The sequence below is a fragment of the Miscanthus floridulus genome, chromosome 7 (genome assembly GCF_019320115.1).
Source record: "Miscanthus floridulus cultivar M001 chromosome 7, ASM1932011v1, whole genome shotgun sequence".
Classification (NCBI taxonomy): Eukaryota; Viridiplantae; Streptophyta; class Magnoliopsida; order Poales; family Poaceae; genus Miscanthus; species Miscanthus floridulus.
In genome coordinates, this window is record NC_089586.1 from 111524029 (window position 1) to 111543083 (window position 19055).

General features: G+C 40.7%; 1 protein-coding gene across 2 annotated transcripts; it reads right to left on the reverse strand.

Moving 5' to 3' along the window:
• Nucleotides 1-3765: 3765 nt before the first annotated feature.
• LOC136467573 (clustered mitochondria protein-like) lies at nucleotides 3766-18196 on the reverse strand. Of its 2 annotated transcripts, XM_066466332.1 has the most exons (29): nucleotides 18081-18196; nucleotides 17561-17790; nucleotides 17031-17092; nucleotides 16762-16951; nucleotides 16550-16681; nucleotides 16230-16386; nucleotides 15060-15253; nucleotides 14873-14974; nucleotides 14235-14370; nucleotides 14031-14159; nucleotides 11724-12063; nucleotides 11438-11542; nucleotides 10634-10752; nucleotides 10184-10292; nucleotides 10005-10076; nucleotides 9503-9637; nucleotides 9255-9425; nucleotides 9086-9172; nucleotides 7847-7978; nucleotides 7591-7740; nucleotides 7427-7495; nucleotides 7026-7184; nucleotides 6818-6874; nucleotides 6703-6743; nucleotides 6027-6146; nucleotides 5340-5649; nucleotides 5157-5264; nucleotides 4764-4829; nucleotides 3766-4506 (listed from the first exon to the last, which is right to left on the reverse strand). In XM_066466332.1, the coding sequence occupies exons 2-29, from the start codon at nucleotides 17784-17786 to the stop codon at nucleotides 4033-4035; spliced, it is 4152 nt and encodes a 1383-aa protein (XP_066322429.1). In that variant the 5' UTR covers nucleotides 17787-17790; nucleotides 18081-18196; the 3' UTR covers nucleotides 3766-4032. The 2 variants fall into 2 exon arrangements, with proteins under 2 accessions (XP_066322429.1, XP_066322428.1); XM_066466331.1 differs by having other exon boundaries at nucleotides 14031-14370.
• Between the last annotated feature and the right edge of the window lie 859 nt (nucleotides 18197-19055).

Sequence of the window (19055 nt, forward strand, 5' to 3'; positions counted from 1 at the left end):
GCCGCTCTGTGAGCGTGGCACTACCGCACCTGTAGAAGAGATTAGTTCACAGTTCAAAATCTTCCCAACAAAATTTAGATCGGGTATATTTCTTAGCTTCCTACAGGGTAGTAGATCACAAATCGACAGCTGAAAGTAGTGAGAACACCACACACAAGTAGATCAGCCTCAAACTTTAGAAATCACCTCAATCAACAATATGTCATGCAAGTAATGTAAATCAAGCACAAGTGACACAATGATTTATCCCGTGGTTCAGCTCACCACACCAAGGCTTGCCTACCTCCATGTTGTTGAGGTTAGCCACTAAGGCTTAGAGCTTTCTAGCCCTTCCTCGTTCTCAAGTCAAGAGACTTAACTCTTGAGATGAGGAGTGAGTTTACTAGCTTCAAGAGATGGTTACAAATCTCCTGGGGCTGCCACACAAGTTGGCAAGCTCCACGGGCGACGCTTTAGCCGGCTAGGAGCCAAGCTCCAAGAGTAACAAACACAACTGCTAGCCAAAACGTGAACCAAGTGCTCTTTAGAGTTTGGGAATCAATGCAGCTGCTCTCTAATCGAGTTTGGGACCCTTTTTCCTCAAGGATTGATGGGGAAATCCATAGATTTGCTTGAGGTCTTGAGGTCAACAATGGAGTGAGAGAGAGAGAGAGCTCCTACTCTGTTTTGGGCATGCTGAAATGAGGAAGAAGAGAGCTAGTTCATTACCATTGGGAAGGAAGGGGAAAGGTATATATACCCCCAGCCCCTAATGGTCACTAAAATCACAGATAGCCATTGGGAAGGAAAGGGAAAAGTATATATTTCCCCAGCCCTCAACGGACACTGCACCCAAGAGGTCGGGCAAGACGTCGACACGACCAACGGGTCGGGTAAGCCGGAGCCCACGACCTTGGGGTCAGGCGAGACAGAGCCCACGACCAAAGGGGCTGGCGATCCGAAGCCCGTGACCTTGGGGTCGGGCGAGACAGAGCCCGTGACCAAAGGGTCGGGCGAGCTAGAGCCCACGACCAAGCGGTCGGGCAAACCGGAGCCTGCGACCAAGGGGTCGGGCGATCCTCTCTTCAAGTGTGGCAGTGTCACACCACACAAGATAGCAAGGGTAATAGTAAAGTGTAGACTATCTTGGCTGTGAATCTAATGATGCTTGTGGTTGTTTGAGCACTTGGTAGCATATATTAGCTTAAGCATTGTGCCCCCCTTTATAGTATGGCTTTTTCTATACTCAAATTCAATATATAAAATAATTTAAATCTTCTTTAAGTTTGAAGCCATCTATATTTGTAATTGGGGACTCCTCCATTCCGTGTAGCATCCTCAAATATAAGTTCCCTGCTTGTCATCTCGATAAATTTCATTAGTTCTCTAATTGCGTTGTCATTATCACCAAAACCCACAATTAAGGCTTGATTGCACTTTCACCTATGGTGATACACAGCATAGTCCTGAAGAAAGAGCTTCATCTCTGATATTGTATTGAATATCATTCCCTTACTAAGGATTTCTTTTTTATGGTCATACAATGATTTTCTATACATCTGGAGACCGGTGTCACAAACTGCCATATCCGTCATGCTGACATCCCTATAGTTCGGAACACCCCTGAAAGGTACGTTCATCGACCTTAGTTGCTCAAGCTCTGTCGCTGTGTAAGATGGTGGTGGAACATACTGTTGTGCTTCGCTAATTCTGCCCCATGAATCATAGGGGGTATCATCTGCTGGCAAATCTATGACTAGTCTACCCTGAGCCGGCATAGCATGTAAAACCTCAGTTGGTACTGGTAATGGCATACCATAAATAGGTACTAGCATGGCATCAACCGGTGTGGGCATAGCATGTCTACCTCCCTGATCATCATCTGAATCGTCTGAAACACTGCTAACTACATCATCGATCCTGTCCTCCTCCTCCTGCTCCTCCATTTTCCATTCGAACTCATTCACATCGAAGTCATTGCTTATACAACCTACTTGACTTGAATGAAACTGCTTTGGCGTCAACTGACCATCCAAATCCATAGCACCCATAGTTGGTTCCACATGAACCCCACATTCTTGTTGATATCATCATCGAAGGACGGCCCCTCATGGAGACCATGCATCATGTACCCATTCTCCACAACCACCTCAGTCATTGCCACATTGGAACCTTGGATTGCCCTATTGTAGCGAGACCAGTGAGCATGGTTCCGCAAGGGCATCAACACGTAGTGTGCCCTAGTCTTTCCACTATCAAACCTCCACTTCAGTGTATAATCACCAGCCAAACTTCCCATTCAAACGGCCACAAAGAACTTTGAAGCTAGGAGGTTCATCAAACCATTCCAATTCTTCTTTCATATCCTCAAACATACCATCTTCTCTCATAACACTTCCTCCGTAGAAAACTCTAACACAACAATCCATCTACAAAAGCATTTCAGAAACTTCATCAGGTCATCGAAATCGTCGTGCGTACTAACTAATCTAGTATTCATACCTATACTAACTAAGAAAACTAACTAATCTAATATTAATACCTATAACAACAATTCTAACTAACTATAATAACTAACTATACTAAATACACTAACTAATATTAGTACCTATACTAACAATACTAACTAACTTCACTAACTATACCTATCTAGCTAACTTTACTAATTTCATTGACTAATTTTGAATCCTAATCCTAGCTAACAACAATTATATTGAAGCAACAAATGCACAAGAGGATTACCTCGACAAACCATAGTGGGAATGGCCGGCCGGCGACAAGAGGATCACTCCAATCCACCTAAGACGACGAGCTGGCCGGCGGCGGCAATGGTCGGCCGACGGCGGGCTTCTTCTGCGCCCAAAGTTGGAGGAGGGTTAAGGATAGGGGGTGGCAGGGGAGGAAGAGGATGGGGAGAGAGGAAGGCTACGCCACAGGGAAGCGACGGCCGCGCCGGCGACGGGAAGGGGCGGCAGCACAGTAGGGACAGGGAGAGACTAAAAGAGGGAGACAAGGGAGCTGGTGGGGGAGGCGCGGCGGTGCGGGCTAGGAGGCGCGGCGACGGGGGCTGGGCAGCGCGGAGGCGACTGTTGTGCGACGACTGGGCGGTGCGGAGTGAAACAGGGAGGGGGGGAAGGGACTAGGCCGCGGGCCTCTATTTCTCTCTGCCACGCCCTAACTGGTGACGCGCCACAGCCGCGCGATAAGTCCTGCCACGTCAATGACCAGCGGACAGAGACGTGGTCACGTACGCACCCCTGCCGCGCCGCAGCGTTTTACCACACCCTGAAAATAGTCACGGCCAAAAGTGTTACTTTTGAAGAAAAAAAGTGTTAGAATTAAAAAGTGTTTAAAAAAAGTGTTTAAAAAATCTCCAGATGCAGCCACCGACGGCTGATAGGAGCATTATCAGAAAAAAGATATAGCGACCATTTGAACTACATTAACGGTATACCCGGCGTGATCGATTATGGCATTAACGTGGTACGCGGCAAAAAAAAATCCATTTGTCAGTAGTCATCACAATTGCACATGCGCAGTAAGATGCTTCAAATCAAATGAAAATACAATCGAACACAGTGGAGCTGCAGAAACCCTGAACGCACAAGAACAGGAGCACTAAAAAAAGTTATGCACACACACCAACAGAAGCACTAAAAAGTCACACAAAGTGTAAATAACACTGTTGGGCAACAAATTACCATACTAATCTTGCACAATTTTTTAAAACAGGTACTGTACCGACTAGCTTAAGGATTAGCCATTATCTCATCAGTGGTCTATCAATGATGTTTCGAAACAATTGTCTTCTTTCTTGTAATGATTATTGAACCCTCCTAAGAACCTCCAACAAAAACAAATGAACTCTTCCACCACGTGAACGTGGCAATCCTATAAAAAAGCTGATTTGTTGTGAGAGAAAAATATTGTTCCGGCTGAAAAGAAGCCGAAAAATACGGATTATAAGACAAGCGAACAGGGCCAAAAGGTAAAAACCCAAATCACCCTAAAATCGAAAACTGTTGCCCAAAAAAAATGCCAGGCACAGGTTTTCTACGACTTTGGCTTTGATTTCTGCTGCTTCAACTCCAATGTTGTCCCCAATCCAACTGGTGTGTTGACAGTGGACTTAGCAGATGCAGATGGCCCGTTGGTATCCGCAGCCATCGCTTCAGTTGCAGTTCCGTTTTGAACAGATCCATTTGTTGCCTGCCCTTCAGAGGCAGATTCCTCAGTTTTTGCAGAGGCAGACGTGGAAGACCCTGAAGCAGCATTGATGAGTTTGAGAATCTGAGCTAGTTCATCAGGCGCATGGTTTGCCGCAGGGCCATAACGGACATTAAGGCCTCTTGCAGCAGCTTTCTTCCGAGCTTCTGCAGTCGCTCGAGCAGCTCGCTCATCCACTCCTCTCAGTCGTGGTACACCTTCTCCAACTACTGCAGCATTGAGCGACCTGTTGACATTTGCTGACCCATCACCTGATTGTATGGCAGCAGCTTTCATTGCTTGTAAAAATGCAGGGTTTGCCTGCAAAAGCAAGAGGTTATTCAATGCAACCATAAATCCAATATCTGCAGATATAAATATCAATAGCCATACAGTTATAGGAGTAAATATTCAACCAAAAGTAGCATAAAAGAACAATAAAATGCATCATAAAGAGGATTATGATCTACAGTACTTTGTCCAAAGTAAGCTCTCTGTGGAAGCATGGATATTGCTTCGGCCATTAAAGTCAGATGAATTTAAGCTGGTATAGAAGGAAGGTCTGCAATTTAGCTTACCTTCAAGAATTTAACAGCGTTATCGGATGCATTAGCTCCCTGGCCCTTCTGCTTCTGGGCGTTGACCTGTGGAGATTGACGATAGAATAATGTTCGACATGCAAGAATGACAAAGATATGCAGAGGTAATAGATCAGAAGGGAAAAAAAACATATGTTATGGACATACTTTCTACCAGTACATAATAACGGCACACTAGGACACACACAAGAATCTCAGGGCCAAAAGTGAATCAACCAGTAAAATTTCTTGCTGACTGTAAAGCTAAATAAAATAACTACACTAACCCATTTAGCAAACATCACAATCTATTGTTCTGTCAAGATAATTACACAATATCCCTTGCAATATTCTGAAAAGTAAATTGCTAATCAACAAACATAGAAAATATACCTGCTCTTCTCGAAGCTTAAAAGTACTCAACCAATTTTCTGAGTCTTTTGTCCGTGAGTCATTTTCCCCTAATTGTTTTACCAGTATATCATAAGTCTTCTTTTCATGCTGTCATGAAACACCAACATGTCAAGTCAACAGTATGAAATAACTACCCCATCAGTATCCGTTGTCAGAACTAACCTGAATTGAAAGCTTATATAAGCTCATACAGCTGAATGCAATGGCAAGAGCATGATAGCACACAGCTGTCTGAACATGGTCAGGGCCAAGAAGTCGCTCATTCTTCATAAGGGCTTCTTGAAGATACCTAAGAGCAGTATTCATATTGCTGGCATCCTGGTACATCATTGCAACATTTATGAGAGTTGCTGCAACATCTGGGTGATCAGGTCCTGACGCCAAACTTAGCAGCAGTAGTGTGCGGGACATGTGCCGCAGTGCCAGTTCAGTTTGATTGAGCCCATGATAGAATAACGCCATGTTACCATAACTGAAGAAGAAATGGGTGTAAAAGGATAGTAAAAATTCGCTGAATAGAGTAAAAATGTAAAATGCATTTGACAAATCAAAGAATGATTCTGTCTAACTTGAAACTAGTAGAATTCAAGACATGCCATAACACTAATAAGCTAAAAAATGTTTGCATGACTACAATAACACTAGCTCAGCAGCTAACCTACATATTTTAGATGAACTTTATAGCAAAATTTAGATTAATTTTCCACTGTTGCTTCACAATTTTAACATAAACGAAAGGGATTTAGCATAGGCGATAAGTTTTTTCCAATGATAACATCAGGCTTCATGTCAGATTCAAGGATAATGTCAAAATTTAGCAGTAACATTTTTTTAAACAAAAATGCATGCCTGTGGGCTGTGTCCGGATGATCAAGACCAAGACATCTCTCATTTATGATGAGTTCCCTATGTTGCTGCACAATTGCTCCGGCTGTATCACCAGCATGGTACAAAACCATAGCAAGGTACCTATAACAAATAAGAACAAGCATTTTGTTTTTTTCCCAAGGATTTAAATCTGAACGTAGAGAACAACAAAAGTACTCCCTCCATTCTAAATTATAAGACATGTTGGCTTTTTCAGATGCATTGCTTTTACTATGTATCTAGAGTCTAGACATAGTGTATATCTAAGTGCATAGCAAAACCTATGTATCTAGAAAAACTAAAACATCTTGTAATTTGGAATGGAGGGAGTAAATGACAAAAAATCCTCAACTCCTAAACAAATTTTGCATTTCATAGCTGAACATCTGACTAAATATCGTATCCCTGATGTAATGCAACTCTTACATACACGTGCATAGTAATTCACAGAGGTGAAAGATAGTGAAGTCATGTACACGTTATGAGTATTTTTTTCCCGAACACCATATACACATTGTGAGTAGCATATGCCATGATCTAAATGGAAGAATGTGGCGTAGTATATCCAATAGATTGTTCAATTTCTCATGCGTGTTTTCCTTAATCCTTACAAAAGTAAGACCAACACAATAGGCAAGTAAAGAAGTTAGCATTTTACCGGCAACAATTTGCAGCATCCTTGTGCATGGGACCAGTTATCTGTAATTTCAAATCAAAGGTCAAGTAAATAGAAGTCCTGCAGATATTTCAAGCTAAACAGCTTTTGTGTATACCTGTTGAAGCAGTGAAAAGGCTTCTGAAAACAATGCATATGCCTCATTCAATGTTCCCTGAAATGCTCAAATGCATTAATAAAATTTGCATACATGTTGTACAAAAAACACAACACTAGGAGTATTATATATGTCAGTCTGTAGAAAACAGGATAAGTCCTCACAGCAACAATACTACATCAGAAATAAAAATAACAGAGTTGTATACCTCAGCCATCCTGACTTTCCCTGCTTCCATAAGATTCTTTGCGTCTGTACAGGTTGGAACAGAATGCTTGACAACTGGTTGGAGATTTAACATATCTGAGGCTTCGAATGGAGTTGAAGCATCCAGATCATATTTGCGTGCAGCAATTGTTATCCCTACCTGTTACATGTACAAGGTACAGTGACTAAAAAAAATAATAGATGCACAAACAATGGCATTTGATAGTTTCAATGGGCCTATTATACTACAGAGAGCATGTATACAACATGCAGGCCAATATTCGATAAAAAAAGGACAATAGAAGTTGCTTGGACCAAACACAAACTACCAATATTTTTGGTAGCAAATAAACCAACAATCATGCTATAAACAAGTAGCATGCAAGGCAGAATGGTATTAACCTTTTGGCAAAGATTGCGGAGAACAGCTACCCTTTTGGCTGAAAGCCTTGCATCATCTGGCACTTCAAACTAAAACAAAAACAAAAAAAACAAAAAAACATTAGTGATGTTCTTCAAATAGAAAAGTGAAGACCTCAAAGAAACACAGCTAAAATCATAAGTACCTGATATTTTGATTTTGCGAATTCCTTAATGCTAAACCAAATTCCATCAGAGGTTAGATGGGAATAAGTTGATAAGCTTTTTCTTGAAGCAGCAGCATTGCTCAGTTTATGGCCTTTAGAAGACTTTTGAATTTGGCTATTTTCATGACCCTAAAAATCATATAAAAAAATATGAAACTGCGACATCACAAAATTCAATAGTAGTGTTTGCTGCAGATATCAAAACCACAAGATTACCAAGCTTGGGAAGGCATACCTTCAGAGTTTTTGACTGCGCATTGCTAAGACTACCCTTTGTGGAAGCACCTAAAACTTTCCCCATGAAACAGCTTAAGAAATGAGCAATAGCTGGCCCAATATCATGATCCAAACTTTGCCTCAGTATATCCTTGAGTGAGAACAAACAACTTGGTTAGCATACAAGAAGGAACCAAACAAGAATAAAAAGGGCAGACCCAGTGCCGGAGGCTCCCACATGGTCTGGGGAAGGGAAAAACCGAGGCAAGCCTCCCCCCCCCCCCCCCCCCCCCCCCACACACACAAAAAAAAAAATCTGCGGAGAGGCTGCTTCAAACCCGCGACCTGGTGACTCAGTGAGACAGCTCTCACCACTGCACCAGGCCTGCCCTTCAAACAAGAATAACTATATAATAATACGATGATGCGAATTGAATGGATTAAAACCACACCAAGGTTTGGATAAAATGGAGCCTGCCTTACGGAAAACAAATGTACATGGTTGGCCTTGCAGCAGTGTGCTGGATGATTTGGAGAATAAGAACCTCTACATGTTTTGAAGGGAAAAGAATCAAATCTCCTCCCGTGATTATTTGTTTAATCTGCTCTGTCCTGAAATACTGGGCAGGGGGGGCTTCATAACCACGAGTTCGTGCAACGAGTGAAGAAAGGCACAGAGGTTATGCAGGAAATGGCGCTACATTTCCATCAAAGAGAATGGTGGACCAGAGATCTCCAAGGCAATTATCAAGTAGTGATTTGGAATCAGTGGCTCGACCCTTGCTTCAGCCTGTGTGCTGTGTCAGCCTTCGAGTGCCTTGTAATAAGCAACTCTTTAGCCAGTACTTTAGTTCAAATTGCTTCTAATAAGCAACTTTTTAGCCAGCACTTTAGTTCAAGTCGTTTCTGAAAACTAAGCTTTTGCACCGGTAAGGGGTAGTGTTGCCTAACCCGCTAAACCCTTTGTGTTCAGAGGTGTGGGCAAGTACCTGTTATGGTCGCAAACGTGTTGCAAAACTTGTTAAACTCGTTGAAATTTCATTGCTGCCCAGTAATGAAATTCGGCTTTACAGTTGTGGAAAAAGAATGGATTAAAATCAACAGGAATAAGACCACTCATTTCCAGATTGGTAGTCAGAAAACCCTAACTGCAGTTTACTATAAATTTTACACATTAGTAGGTTTTCATAAATTTGCAATAAATCCCACAATCAAGTAACAGACTCAGTAACAAGCATAATTAAGAAAGTTATACTACCTTGATAACATGCTTTGCAGATCTAACTATTATCTCAGCAGAAAATAAGTCCCGTAAGTGTGGTAAATGTTTGACCATGCCTGCAATCTGAAACAAGAATCATATAATGAACAGAACAGATGAAATGAAATGTCAATTTCAGCTGGTCCACCTATAGACTCAGACTAACCTTGCCCAGATACCTAATATTTATCCCATGGAGATGCAATGCATCGGTTAAAGTCTGTCCATCCATAGGGGAGATATCAAGGGAGCAAAGATCCTGAACAAACTTCGGGATCACTATATCCATAAGATATGTGCCAGCCCTTTTTACCAACTCTTCGTCAGCAGCGATTTCCTAGGAATAGCAAACACTACAATGTTATCAAATTGGTATATATGGATATTAATTATACAAAGAGTAGTTTTGAAGACCTCTGGACTGCCAGCAAGCTTGTACTCCGTAAACACATTTGGATTGAAAAGAATCTCAGAGCTTGAGTTGTCATTTTCCTCGTGTGTATGAACAGAGCTTTCTTCAGACTTGTCATCTCCTTCAACAGAGGTAGCCTGTAACAACAGGAATAATTTTCCAGATTACAAATGTTAAACATCATACCTTCTTTTATTCAGTCTTACTATTCATTCTGTTAGTACCATTGGTCTATGAGTGTACAAACTAATCTAATATTCAAGAGGGATAAATTGGCAACAGTAAATTGATATATACCGCTCGATTAAAGACCTCTACTCTAGGTAATCAAATTAGGGATCATGCAACTGAATCTTAAGGAACATATGAATGACACAAAAAGATTACAAGTTCAACAATTTTGCATTATTGAAGTGGCATAAAAAAATCAATGGTTAGTTGCTTATTTATGTATAATGCTTCTGAACAAACAGAAAGAACACAGGGATTGCTATCGACACAAACCTTAGCATCAGAAGTACTTGCAACTGGAGCATCTGGAACCTTCTGCTTAAACGATTGTTTCATGGATTCAGCCTGCACAAATATAGATGGTAAAATACAGTAATATGCAATTCAAATGTTCCACAAAATAAACCATGTTACAATTTTGCGAATAGGATTAAAAAATGTGATAAGCTAACCTCAACAAATGATGCTATAAGTTCAGGTCTCAACACACAGAAGCGGTGCTCTTGTCCAATGTAGTTAGAATCTCGAGGAGTCACTCTCATCAGATCCAAAATGTAATGCCTACATGATAGTAAGTAACAAAACAACTGTGCTAAATATACCAACACGAGTACAAAACCCCCGGTTATTGCTATAAAAGGAAAAAGGGTAGCTCAGGAAGAAAAACAAAATCTAAGGGCTTTTTACAGTTCATGTAAACTTTACAGGATTGCCAGAACCCAGCAATTACAGTTAAACCACATGCTTACTAATAATTCTCAAAACATGCTCATTGCTTTCAGGCACAGACAAATGTAAACTGATGAGCTTTTAAGAAAAGAAAATGAAATGGTAGCGAGTGCTTTCATTACTTATACCAGACATCAACAGACCCCAGCGTGTAACTTCAAGAATCAAATTACCTGTCATCACTCCCAACAATGCCCTTGCATTCGACTGTAGCAGCTAATTTTACAGGATTGCCAGAACCATCCAAAACCACATGCTCCTTCAAATGGAGCCGCTTTGCAGCCTCAACTACCTAAAACAGCAATACAGAACAGCACTAACATTAGTTACACTGGAGAATAAGCCAAAGTCTGAGAACAAGCTAAATTGCAAAATAAGATGAAATAACATTAACATTAGTTTTGACTTTTTGAGTTCTATTAAAACTCTGGCCCAGATAATTATTGCCAAAAGTTGAGTGCACATAGCATAAAATACTAAAGTGGCGACAGATCACTGCAAGTTTCCTACCAAGACTTCAAGAATCGAGTGTAATAATTGAAATATTCTTATGCAAATGAAATATTCTTATGCAAGTTTCCTACCAAGACTTCAAGAATCAAGTGTACTTCAAAGCAACAACAACAAACATAAAAAGCTAGGCAAAACCTGAAATGTAAGCACTCCGAAAGTAAGACGGAAATATAAGTCACTCAACCCATATGTCAGTGTGCACTAACAACAATGTTGCTCAGTACGGAATACTTAACATAGCATGCAATTCAAGTTGCCTGATTAAAACAATTCCTATAAACGATCATCATACTTCACATTGCACCGAAACCTTAGTCCTGAAGATGGCATTGCAGAATTAGTTAACAAATATTTGAACTGGACTAAATTTCAAGGTTTAGACTAGTCACTTGTAAAGAAACATGAACACAATTTTCAGACTTCTTTCAACAGAAAAAAAATGTTTACTCTTTATTACAACTGACCTTTGAATGGAACGCTTCGTTCCAAGATATCTTCTTGCCATTATCAACAGAGCCATACAGAAGGGAATCTGACTTGTCTCCTTGAAGAATACCAGGTATGATACTCTACAAGTCCAGTATAATTGGAACGTAAGTTGGAGTTTAGCTTACCATTTGTGACATTTTGACATAATAATATACAAAAAGATGTTATGAGTGAAAAAAACAGATTACAGAACACATAATAGAAACAGCAAAAGATTCTAAAAGCGCTATATATACCAGGACATGTAATTTCTATACAGACCTGAGCTACAACCCTGTGACCTCTGTAATCAATTATTGCCATCGCAAGATTGTAAAGGCCAGAAACATCAGCTTCTTGATAAGCCTTAGTTCCTTTTAAGTCATTGTTTGCAGAAGCATATGTCGCCTGCTCGCTATCCGCGAGTTGTGCCTCTTCGGATTTTGAGTCAGCTACATCAGCAGATTCAGCATGGTTTGTATCTGGCTTAGCGATCACATCTGGGGAGGAAACCTTGGTGCTTCTGCTGGAGCCATTTTGGCAGTCTGGTTTGTGGTCCTTTGAAATGTGTTCATAGTCGGAGTCGACAGCAAAACTAAAGAAAATATTGTTGTGAACATACCTGGGGCAGGGATAGAGGAATAGCAGGGGTAAGCTTTGGAAGGAGTGAAATTAAAACAGACTTGTCAAGAAACTCAAATAAGACTTGACCAAGCATGTATACATTGCAAGAAAGTGATAAGCTCCTAACAGTTTTGTAGCCATAGCAATCCATATTACAAGGAAATAACTCAACATTACACTAATACCAAAATGACGAAGCAAAACCTTTTAAATTAAAAGGCCTCACCAAGCTAGAACAAGAGCACAAATAAGAATACACTCAGTGTTGTAGAAGAGATAGGGTAAAGATTGAACTTTAATTGACAGTGTGCAAATTACCTCAGCATGCCTTTATAGAGAAGTAAAAATATCAGAATATGCGGATGTTGACAAACAAAAAATCAATTAAAGTACCCATAAACAGGTAAACTGGGAAACAATGAAAATAAACTTGGAACAATAGTAAAGAAGCAGGGTAGTTGAATGTGTCATGGAACAACTCCCGGAAGTACAAGTTGGTGAAAAAAGACGTACTTTGAATACAGAATGGTAATGCTTATAATCTAGTAGACATTGATATTAATTTTTTAATTTACTATCAATAATTCAACATAAGTTTTACAATCACTCAAGCGTCCAAGCAGAGACATACTAACTCAGGATACTTTATAAATAAGCACCGTGATAGAGATCTAATACTCAGTGTTTACACGCCGTCCTATTAGTCGTTGCTTAATCACGATTAGTCAGCCAACTAGGCTGGTCGCTCTGTTTTTCGTGGGCCTGCTTAACCGGGCTTACATGTGGGCTATTGGTCTGGCAATTTGGCCTGTTAGGGTTCGCATATGAGCGCCCAAAAACGCACAGTAGGAGGCGCACTGGAATCCTCCCCGACGCTGGGCACAAATTCCTCCCACAAGATGCTACTATTCTTCCCGCGTGATCCCTCTCCACCCGCGCACGAGGACGATTCCTCTCCCGCACGTGATTCCTCCCCCCGCACGAAACTCCTCCCCCGCACTCTATTCCCTGTCTCTTGTGTGTCTTTCGTATCCGATGAAGTAGCCGCCGGAGCCCTCTGCCAGTTCAAGTCACCGCTCTCTTCGTGATGAGCTCCTCCTCTGACGATGTGTGCCCTTTCCCTCCTCCATCCCTTACTCTGCAGCCTCTCTGCTAGTCGGCTTGTTGCTGTGCTGCCCTCTGCTACTCACTTGTTGGGACAGGAATATGGAGTTCTGTACAGTTCAGAAATCAACTTTTACAAGTCACCAATTAACCACTAATGTAGTCTTGATGCTTGCTTTATTGTGTACGCTATATATATAGTACATATAGGCACATATATAGTATGTATATGTCCTGAAATATATACGCCGACTATATGGACGACTAGAACCGACTAGGCTCTACTAATCAGTCTGGTTGAAGACTAATCACGATTGGTCATCTGGTTGGTCCCATGGCAACTAGGTTAGACTATAGATTTGTAAATATTGTCTAATAGTAAGTGCAGAACCCATCACTGTTATATAATTAAAGTATTGAAGTGGTCCATGTGATTGTGACGACATTTGGATGTTCTAGATTCAAATGGACATGACGAAGAAATGGATGAACATTTTGAAAATAACATGCTGAATTCAAATCAGCTGCAGACAAATTCAGTTTCCATGATGTACCTAAAACCACAGGTTGATAACAGATATAAATTGATCAGTGTTTGTTATTGTCAGTCTTTAGGCTCTTCACAGAGAGTAAAAAGTTGAACCATGTTTCAGTTTAGGATAGGCTCTACACAGCTTTTCAATGGCATCCCTTCAACTTTAAACAAACTCCAAAAAAAACATTAGCTTCAAAAATCATGAAAAAAGCATACATAGCCACAGCAACGGATATAACCTTACTAAAATACTCCTACAACGTAGAACCTGTTGACATTGTTTACTCTGATTTTAAAGCAGAAAGATAGACATTATATTTACTCACATATGAAAACATTCTGGGTCAGTTGGATTTATTGGGGGTATGCATCTATTAATGACACCAACTGCACCTTTTACAGCAGCATCAACAAAATCACATGTTACTTTGTAGAGCGCTCTGCCACGCAATATCCTGCGCAGCCAAAAATAATGAGTTACTACAGGTATAAAGCAGTCAATCCAGTAAGTGGGATAACAACTAAAGAACCTTTCTTGAGGATTGCCATGAGGAAACTCCCGGCAGGACTGCAATTCTTCATTCCAGTCTCTCTGCATGCCAATTAATTCAGTGCCATATGACAACACAACAGAGTCTTCAGCCCTGGCTGCATCCCTTCTATGCGCTGTTACATATAAGAATGTGGAGTGCTTTCAGTTCTCATAACATATTGCCAATGGTAAGTTTATACCAAGATTGAGAGATCCAATATATCATTATCGAATATCATTAAGAAAGAAAATTAGAAGAGTAAGAGGTTCCAAGCTGCTGAAAAGGAAACAGTACTGCTGAAATGCCTTCGTAGCTTATGAAGCCAATAGGAGAAGTTTAAACAAGACAAACATATTGGTATAATCTGTTTAGCATCATGCCACACTTAATATAGACTAGAGTTTTAGCTAGAGATTACCTAAGTCTATATGGCAATTTTCTTCCAATGAAAGTGTGGCAAAACTAAATTTAGGCAGTAATATATAGCATGGTCGAGTCATACTTGCACCAAAGCACTTCAAAAACATATTAGAGAATACAAAAGGAAACCCCCAAAAAAACATGCCACAGAACAGCTCTTTTTTTGGATTTCTAATATGTAATATAGTCGGGGAGTGAATCACTGACAACATTACCTGGCACAGGATAAGCTCCTAACCAAGAAGTCACTGGAAGCAAAGACTGAACATTCTCAAATGGATGAGCCGATGCCCTGCGATCCAAGACTTCACGAAAACCTTCAAAAGATTTGTCCAAATGTCAGCAAAGATTAAACATAGTGCAGTACAACCAACAAGGATAAAATTTAGATCAATAGCAGACCTTTCTTAAATTTGGCACTGATCTTCTGGAGTAGGCCTACGAGAGTGCTGGCCTCCAGTCCTTGTTTTGTAGGTTTCGAGTCAAATAAACTTCCATTGCTACTGTTAACATAAAAAGATTTGGAGCTTCCAGTAATGCAGTATCTGTTTCCTTCTAATGTGGCAACATCAATATAGATGAGATCTCCATGTAACCTGAGGAAACCACTATCAAGTGTTAATTCCTCAAAATCCCAACTCAAAACTGACAAGCTCACAACAATGTTACAGAATTAGGCATCAAGCCCAGTATATGGAATATATACATCTATACTTAACAAGAAATACACAGAAAAACAATAATACAGTTATCAAGAATTCCAACATCACAGCTTATGACTAACATAAAAAATATTTACATAGCCCAAGTATAGGCAAAGCAACATATCTTCAGGTAAAACACCTTTCTAGGCAAAATGACCAGAGCTTACCAGACTTGAGAAAATAATGGGTGGTGCCTCTATGCTGCACTCTTTGAGCTAATGACATTTTAAAGCACAAGCAGACAAACCAAAGGATATTGCACTTAACCCATCAAGCACTTCAAGTTTTGTGCAGATCCCAACAAAAGGATAGAGCACTAGAGTACTACCTATATTTATTTATTTATTGCGATGCAACAATCTTGAAAAAAATCAAATATACTTGTTCCAGCATTCTATAGAAAAGGTAAAGCCTACCTTTCAGAACTTTGGTCTTGTTTGGGAGAGCTCCAGCTCCAGCCAAAAAAGTCTATGGATTTCTTGGAGCTGAGTATTTCTAGCTCCAGAAATCTGTGGGGCTTTAGCTGTGGATACACCTAAGTTGTTTGTTTGAACTGTTTTTTTCTATTCTAGACAAAGAAGTCTTAAGGTTCTTGATTTTAGCATACAAACTCAAGATCTAAGGTGAAGCTCGGAGCTGGAATGCTGAAGCTGTGCCAAGAGGGCTCAGTATATGGCTTGATAGCAGCCCGATTATGGGGAAAATGGGAGGATCAGACCACATTGACTGGTTATAATGGAAACAGGATGCTAAGTACTCCGTGTGTTACGCTTATTAATAGGCCTAGAAGACTGATTTTTATAAGAATGGTTCTGAAGATACGCAAGAATAATATGACAATGGTAGCAATGCAAGATGGCAGGATTACCTCCGATAACTCGGCGGAGGATTGAAAGACGAAAAAACTATGGTTTCAACACATTTTATCTCTGCTGGTGCAGAAGCCAATAAATTAGTGAGCGCACCAGCACTATCCTCCATAAAATTTAAACCATCAAGCTCCTGAATAGGGCTTTTTTCAGAACCTGTTGAGCAGGGGTAGAATCAAGTAAGGTCAAAATCGACAGCAGGTTGGTTTTAAAGTTGCATGAATTTATATAGTACTATAAACATTACTTGAGGCGTTTACACCAAATATGGAAGGTATAAGTACAAGTGCAGATCAAAAAAATATTGGACCTGATGTACCTGCAGATTTTCCCTGAGCAGACTCATGCTGCAGAGCTAAGGATGTTGATAGGGAAACATGAAGACTAGACAGGGATAGTAGCTCCCTCACACGTTGGAGATGTGACCTAATAGACCTCTCATCATATATTGCTGAAAGAACATTTACTTCAGCTCCACGAAATAAGAACTGACATAGGACAATAGAGAAGAAACTGGAACATGTTACATACCAGCAACCATCTCCAGTGAACATCCACCAGAGGTTATATCTGCTATTTCTGATATTTCATTGTAGTCTTCTAACTGATGAGCTGACCCATCTTCAGTATGCAATATCAAATCGTAGCATGTATAGAAGCATGTTTCAGGAGCATCCAAGAGGAATTGTTTAACATCAATAACAGAATCTCCTGGGCTTAGCTGTAAATAATAGCATACCATGAAACGACAGAACTAGTTCAAGTCAAATAGACAAAGAAAGAACATTTTTTACACTTACCTGCAGCTCGAGCTTTTCACCTGATTGTGTCCTGACAGGAACAGGGTACAGATGAAGCTCTCCTGCTTGAATGGTTAATTGTTAAAGCAGCAGTGCATTCACAGGAATTGTCTCCATTTAAAAGCATGCAGGCAAGGTTTTTCATGCAAAACAACAACAATACAACATGCTAAATTCCATAGATGAAAGTTTTAACAGTCCAACTGAAACACGTAAGGATGTAGATGATTACTCTAACAGAGCTTGGCCAGAAATATTATATCACTACAAAGTACTAGTATTATCAACACATAAATCCAGAATCATTAGTGTAAGCACAGCCATACAAACATTGAAGGAGCAAACATGTCACTTATTCAGCATAGCTTCAGCCAAATAACATACTAGATGTCTAGATCAAAAGTATATTGTCCACCTGTACCCAGGTAAAACACAATGTCCCATCGTGTTCACTGTATTACTATTCAAGCAATACAATACAACTGCAGTATGTCAGTATCAGTGAATAAGTAAAGAAGCCATAGCCTCACCTTCAGCTGGCTTTCTTGCAGGCTGCACAGCCTCAGGGCCATCCCCGTCTCCTTTCTCGACATCTGCCACACCATCCTCCGTGGCAGGGGGTTCGTTTACTTCCCCATTCTCTGGGTTAACCACTTCGGCTCCGTCAGTCGCCGGCACCTCTGGCTCAGCAGAGGCGGACTGACCCGCGCCCTGCGCCTTCCCTTTGTTCTTTCCACCCTTGGATTTCCCCGCCATATTCCTGCTCAAACCAGAAACCGACACCAACAAATCTAATTAGGCCAAAAAATACAAAATTCACAGGACAGCATACACCACGGCTCTCTAAAGCCACAGAGAAACATCGCCACTTCTACAAAACCACAACGGAACAAAATACCAGCCGAGCGCACGATCTGCTGCAGGATCAAAACCCTAAACCCTCTCACCAATCGAGACCCCTCCACCTCAGCGCGACGCCCGGACAAGATGGATTTGATCGAATTATCATGCATGGAAAGGAGATTTGGTAGGGGAGTGAGAGTGACCTACCGCCGCCGCCGCCGGCGCGGAAGCTTCGGCTCCGGGAAGATGAGAGGCGGCGCGAAGACGAGGCACGGAGGGAATGATTGGGCGAGTGGCTGTTTTGGTAAAGCGGAGGGAATGATTGGGCGAGGGGCTGCCCTCGCCGGCCGCTCCTTTTATACGGATGGGCAGACCGGCAGAGCCTCGTAAGGCTATCTCCAACCACAACGGTTAAGGTCCTGTTTAGTTCCACCCCAACTTTTAAAAAGTTGCTACAGTACCTATCACGTGGAATATTTGCGGTCTATGTATGGAGCCTTAAACGTAGATGAAAAGAAAAACTAATTACACAGTTTGGTGGAAAATTGCGAGACGAACGTTTTGAGCCTAATTAGTCCATGTTTGAACACTATTTGCCAAATAAAAACGAATGTGCTACAGTAGCCCCAAAATCCAAATTTCTACAACTAAACAAGGGCTAAAATACAATGGCTTCGGCCTTGTTTAGATTGCAAATTTTTGCAATCCGGACATCGTAGCATGTTTCATTTGTATTTGACAAACTTTGTCCGATCATGTATTAACTAGGCTCAAAAGATTCGTCTCGTGATTTACAACTAAACTGTGCAATTAGTTATTTTTTTATCTACATTTAATGCTCCATGCATGCGTCCAAAAATTGATGTGATGGAGAGAGTGAAAAAACTTGGAATTTTGAGGCAATCTAAACAAGGCCTCCGTTCGCTTGTGAATTCCGGAGGAATCTGTAGGGTTCGAAGGAAATTTCTAACAGAAAAATACTGTTTTGGATAAAAAATAAGCGAATTAAGCCGAATTTAAGGGTACGCGAACGGGGCCAATATCAATTCGTTCTTTGGTAGCAGACAAAACGTTTAATATATATTGGATATCTTCTTCAACAATAAAATCTAAAAAAAGAATCTTTTTCTGTAAATGGGTTTTCAGAAGAGATGATGTCTATATTTAGGTTGTGCCTCTCAA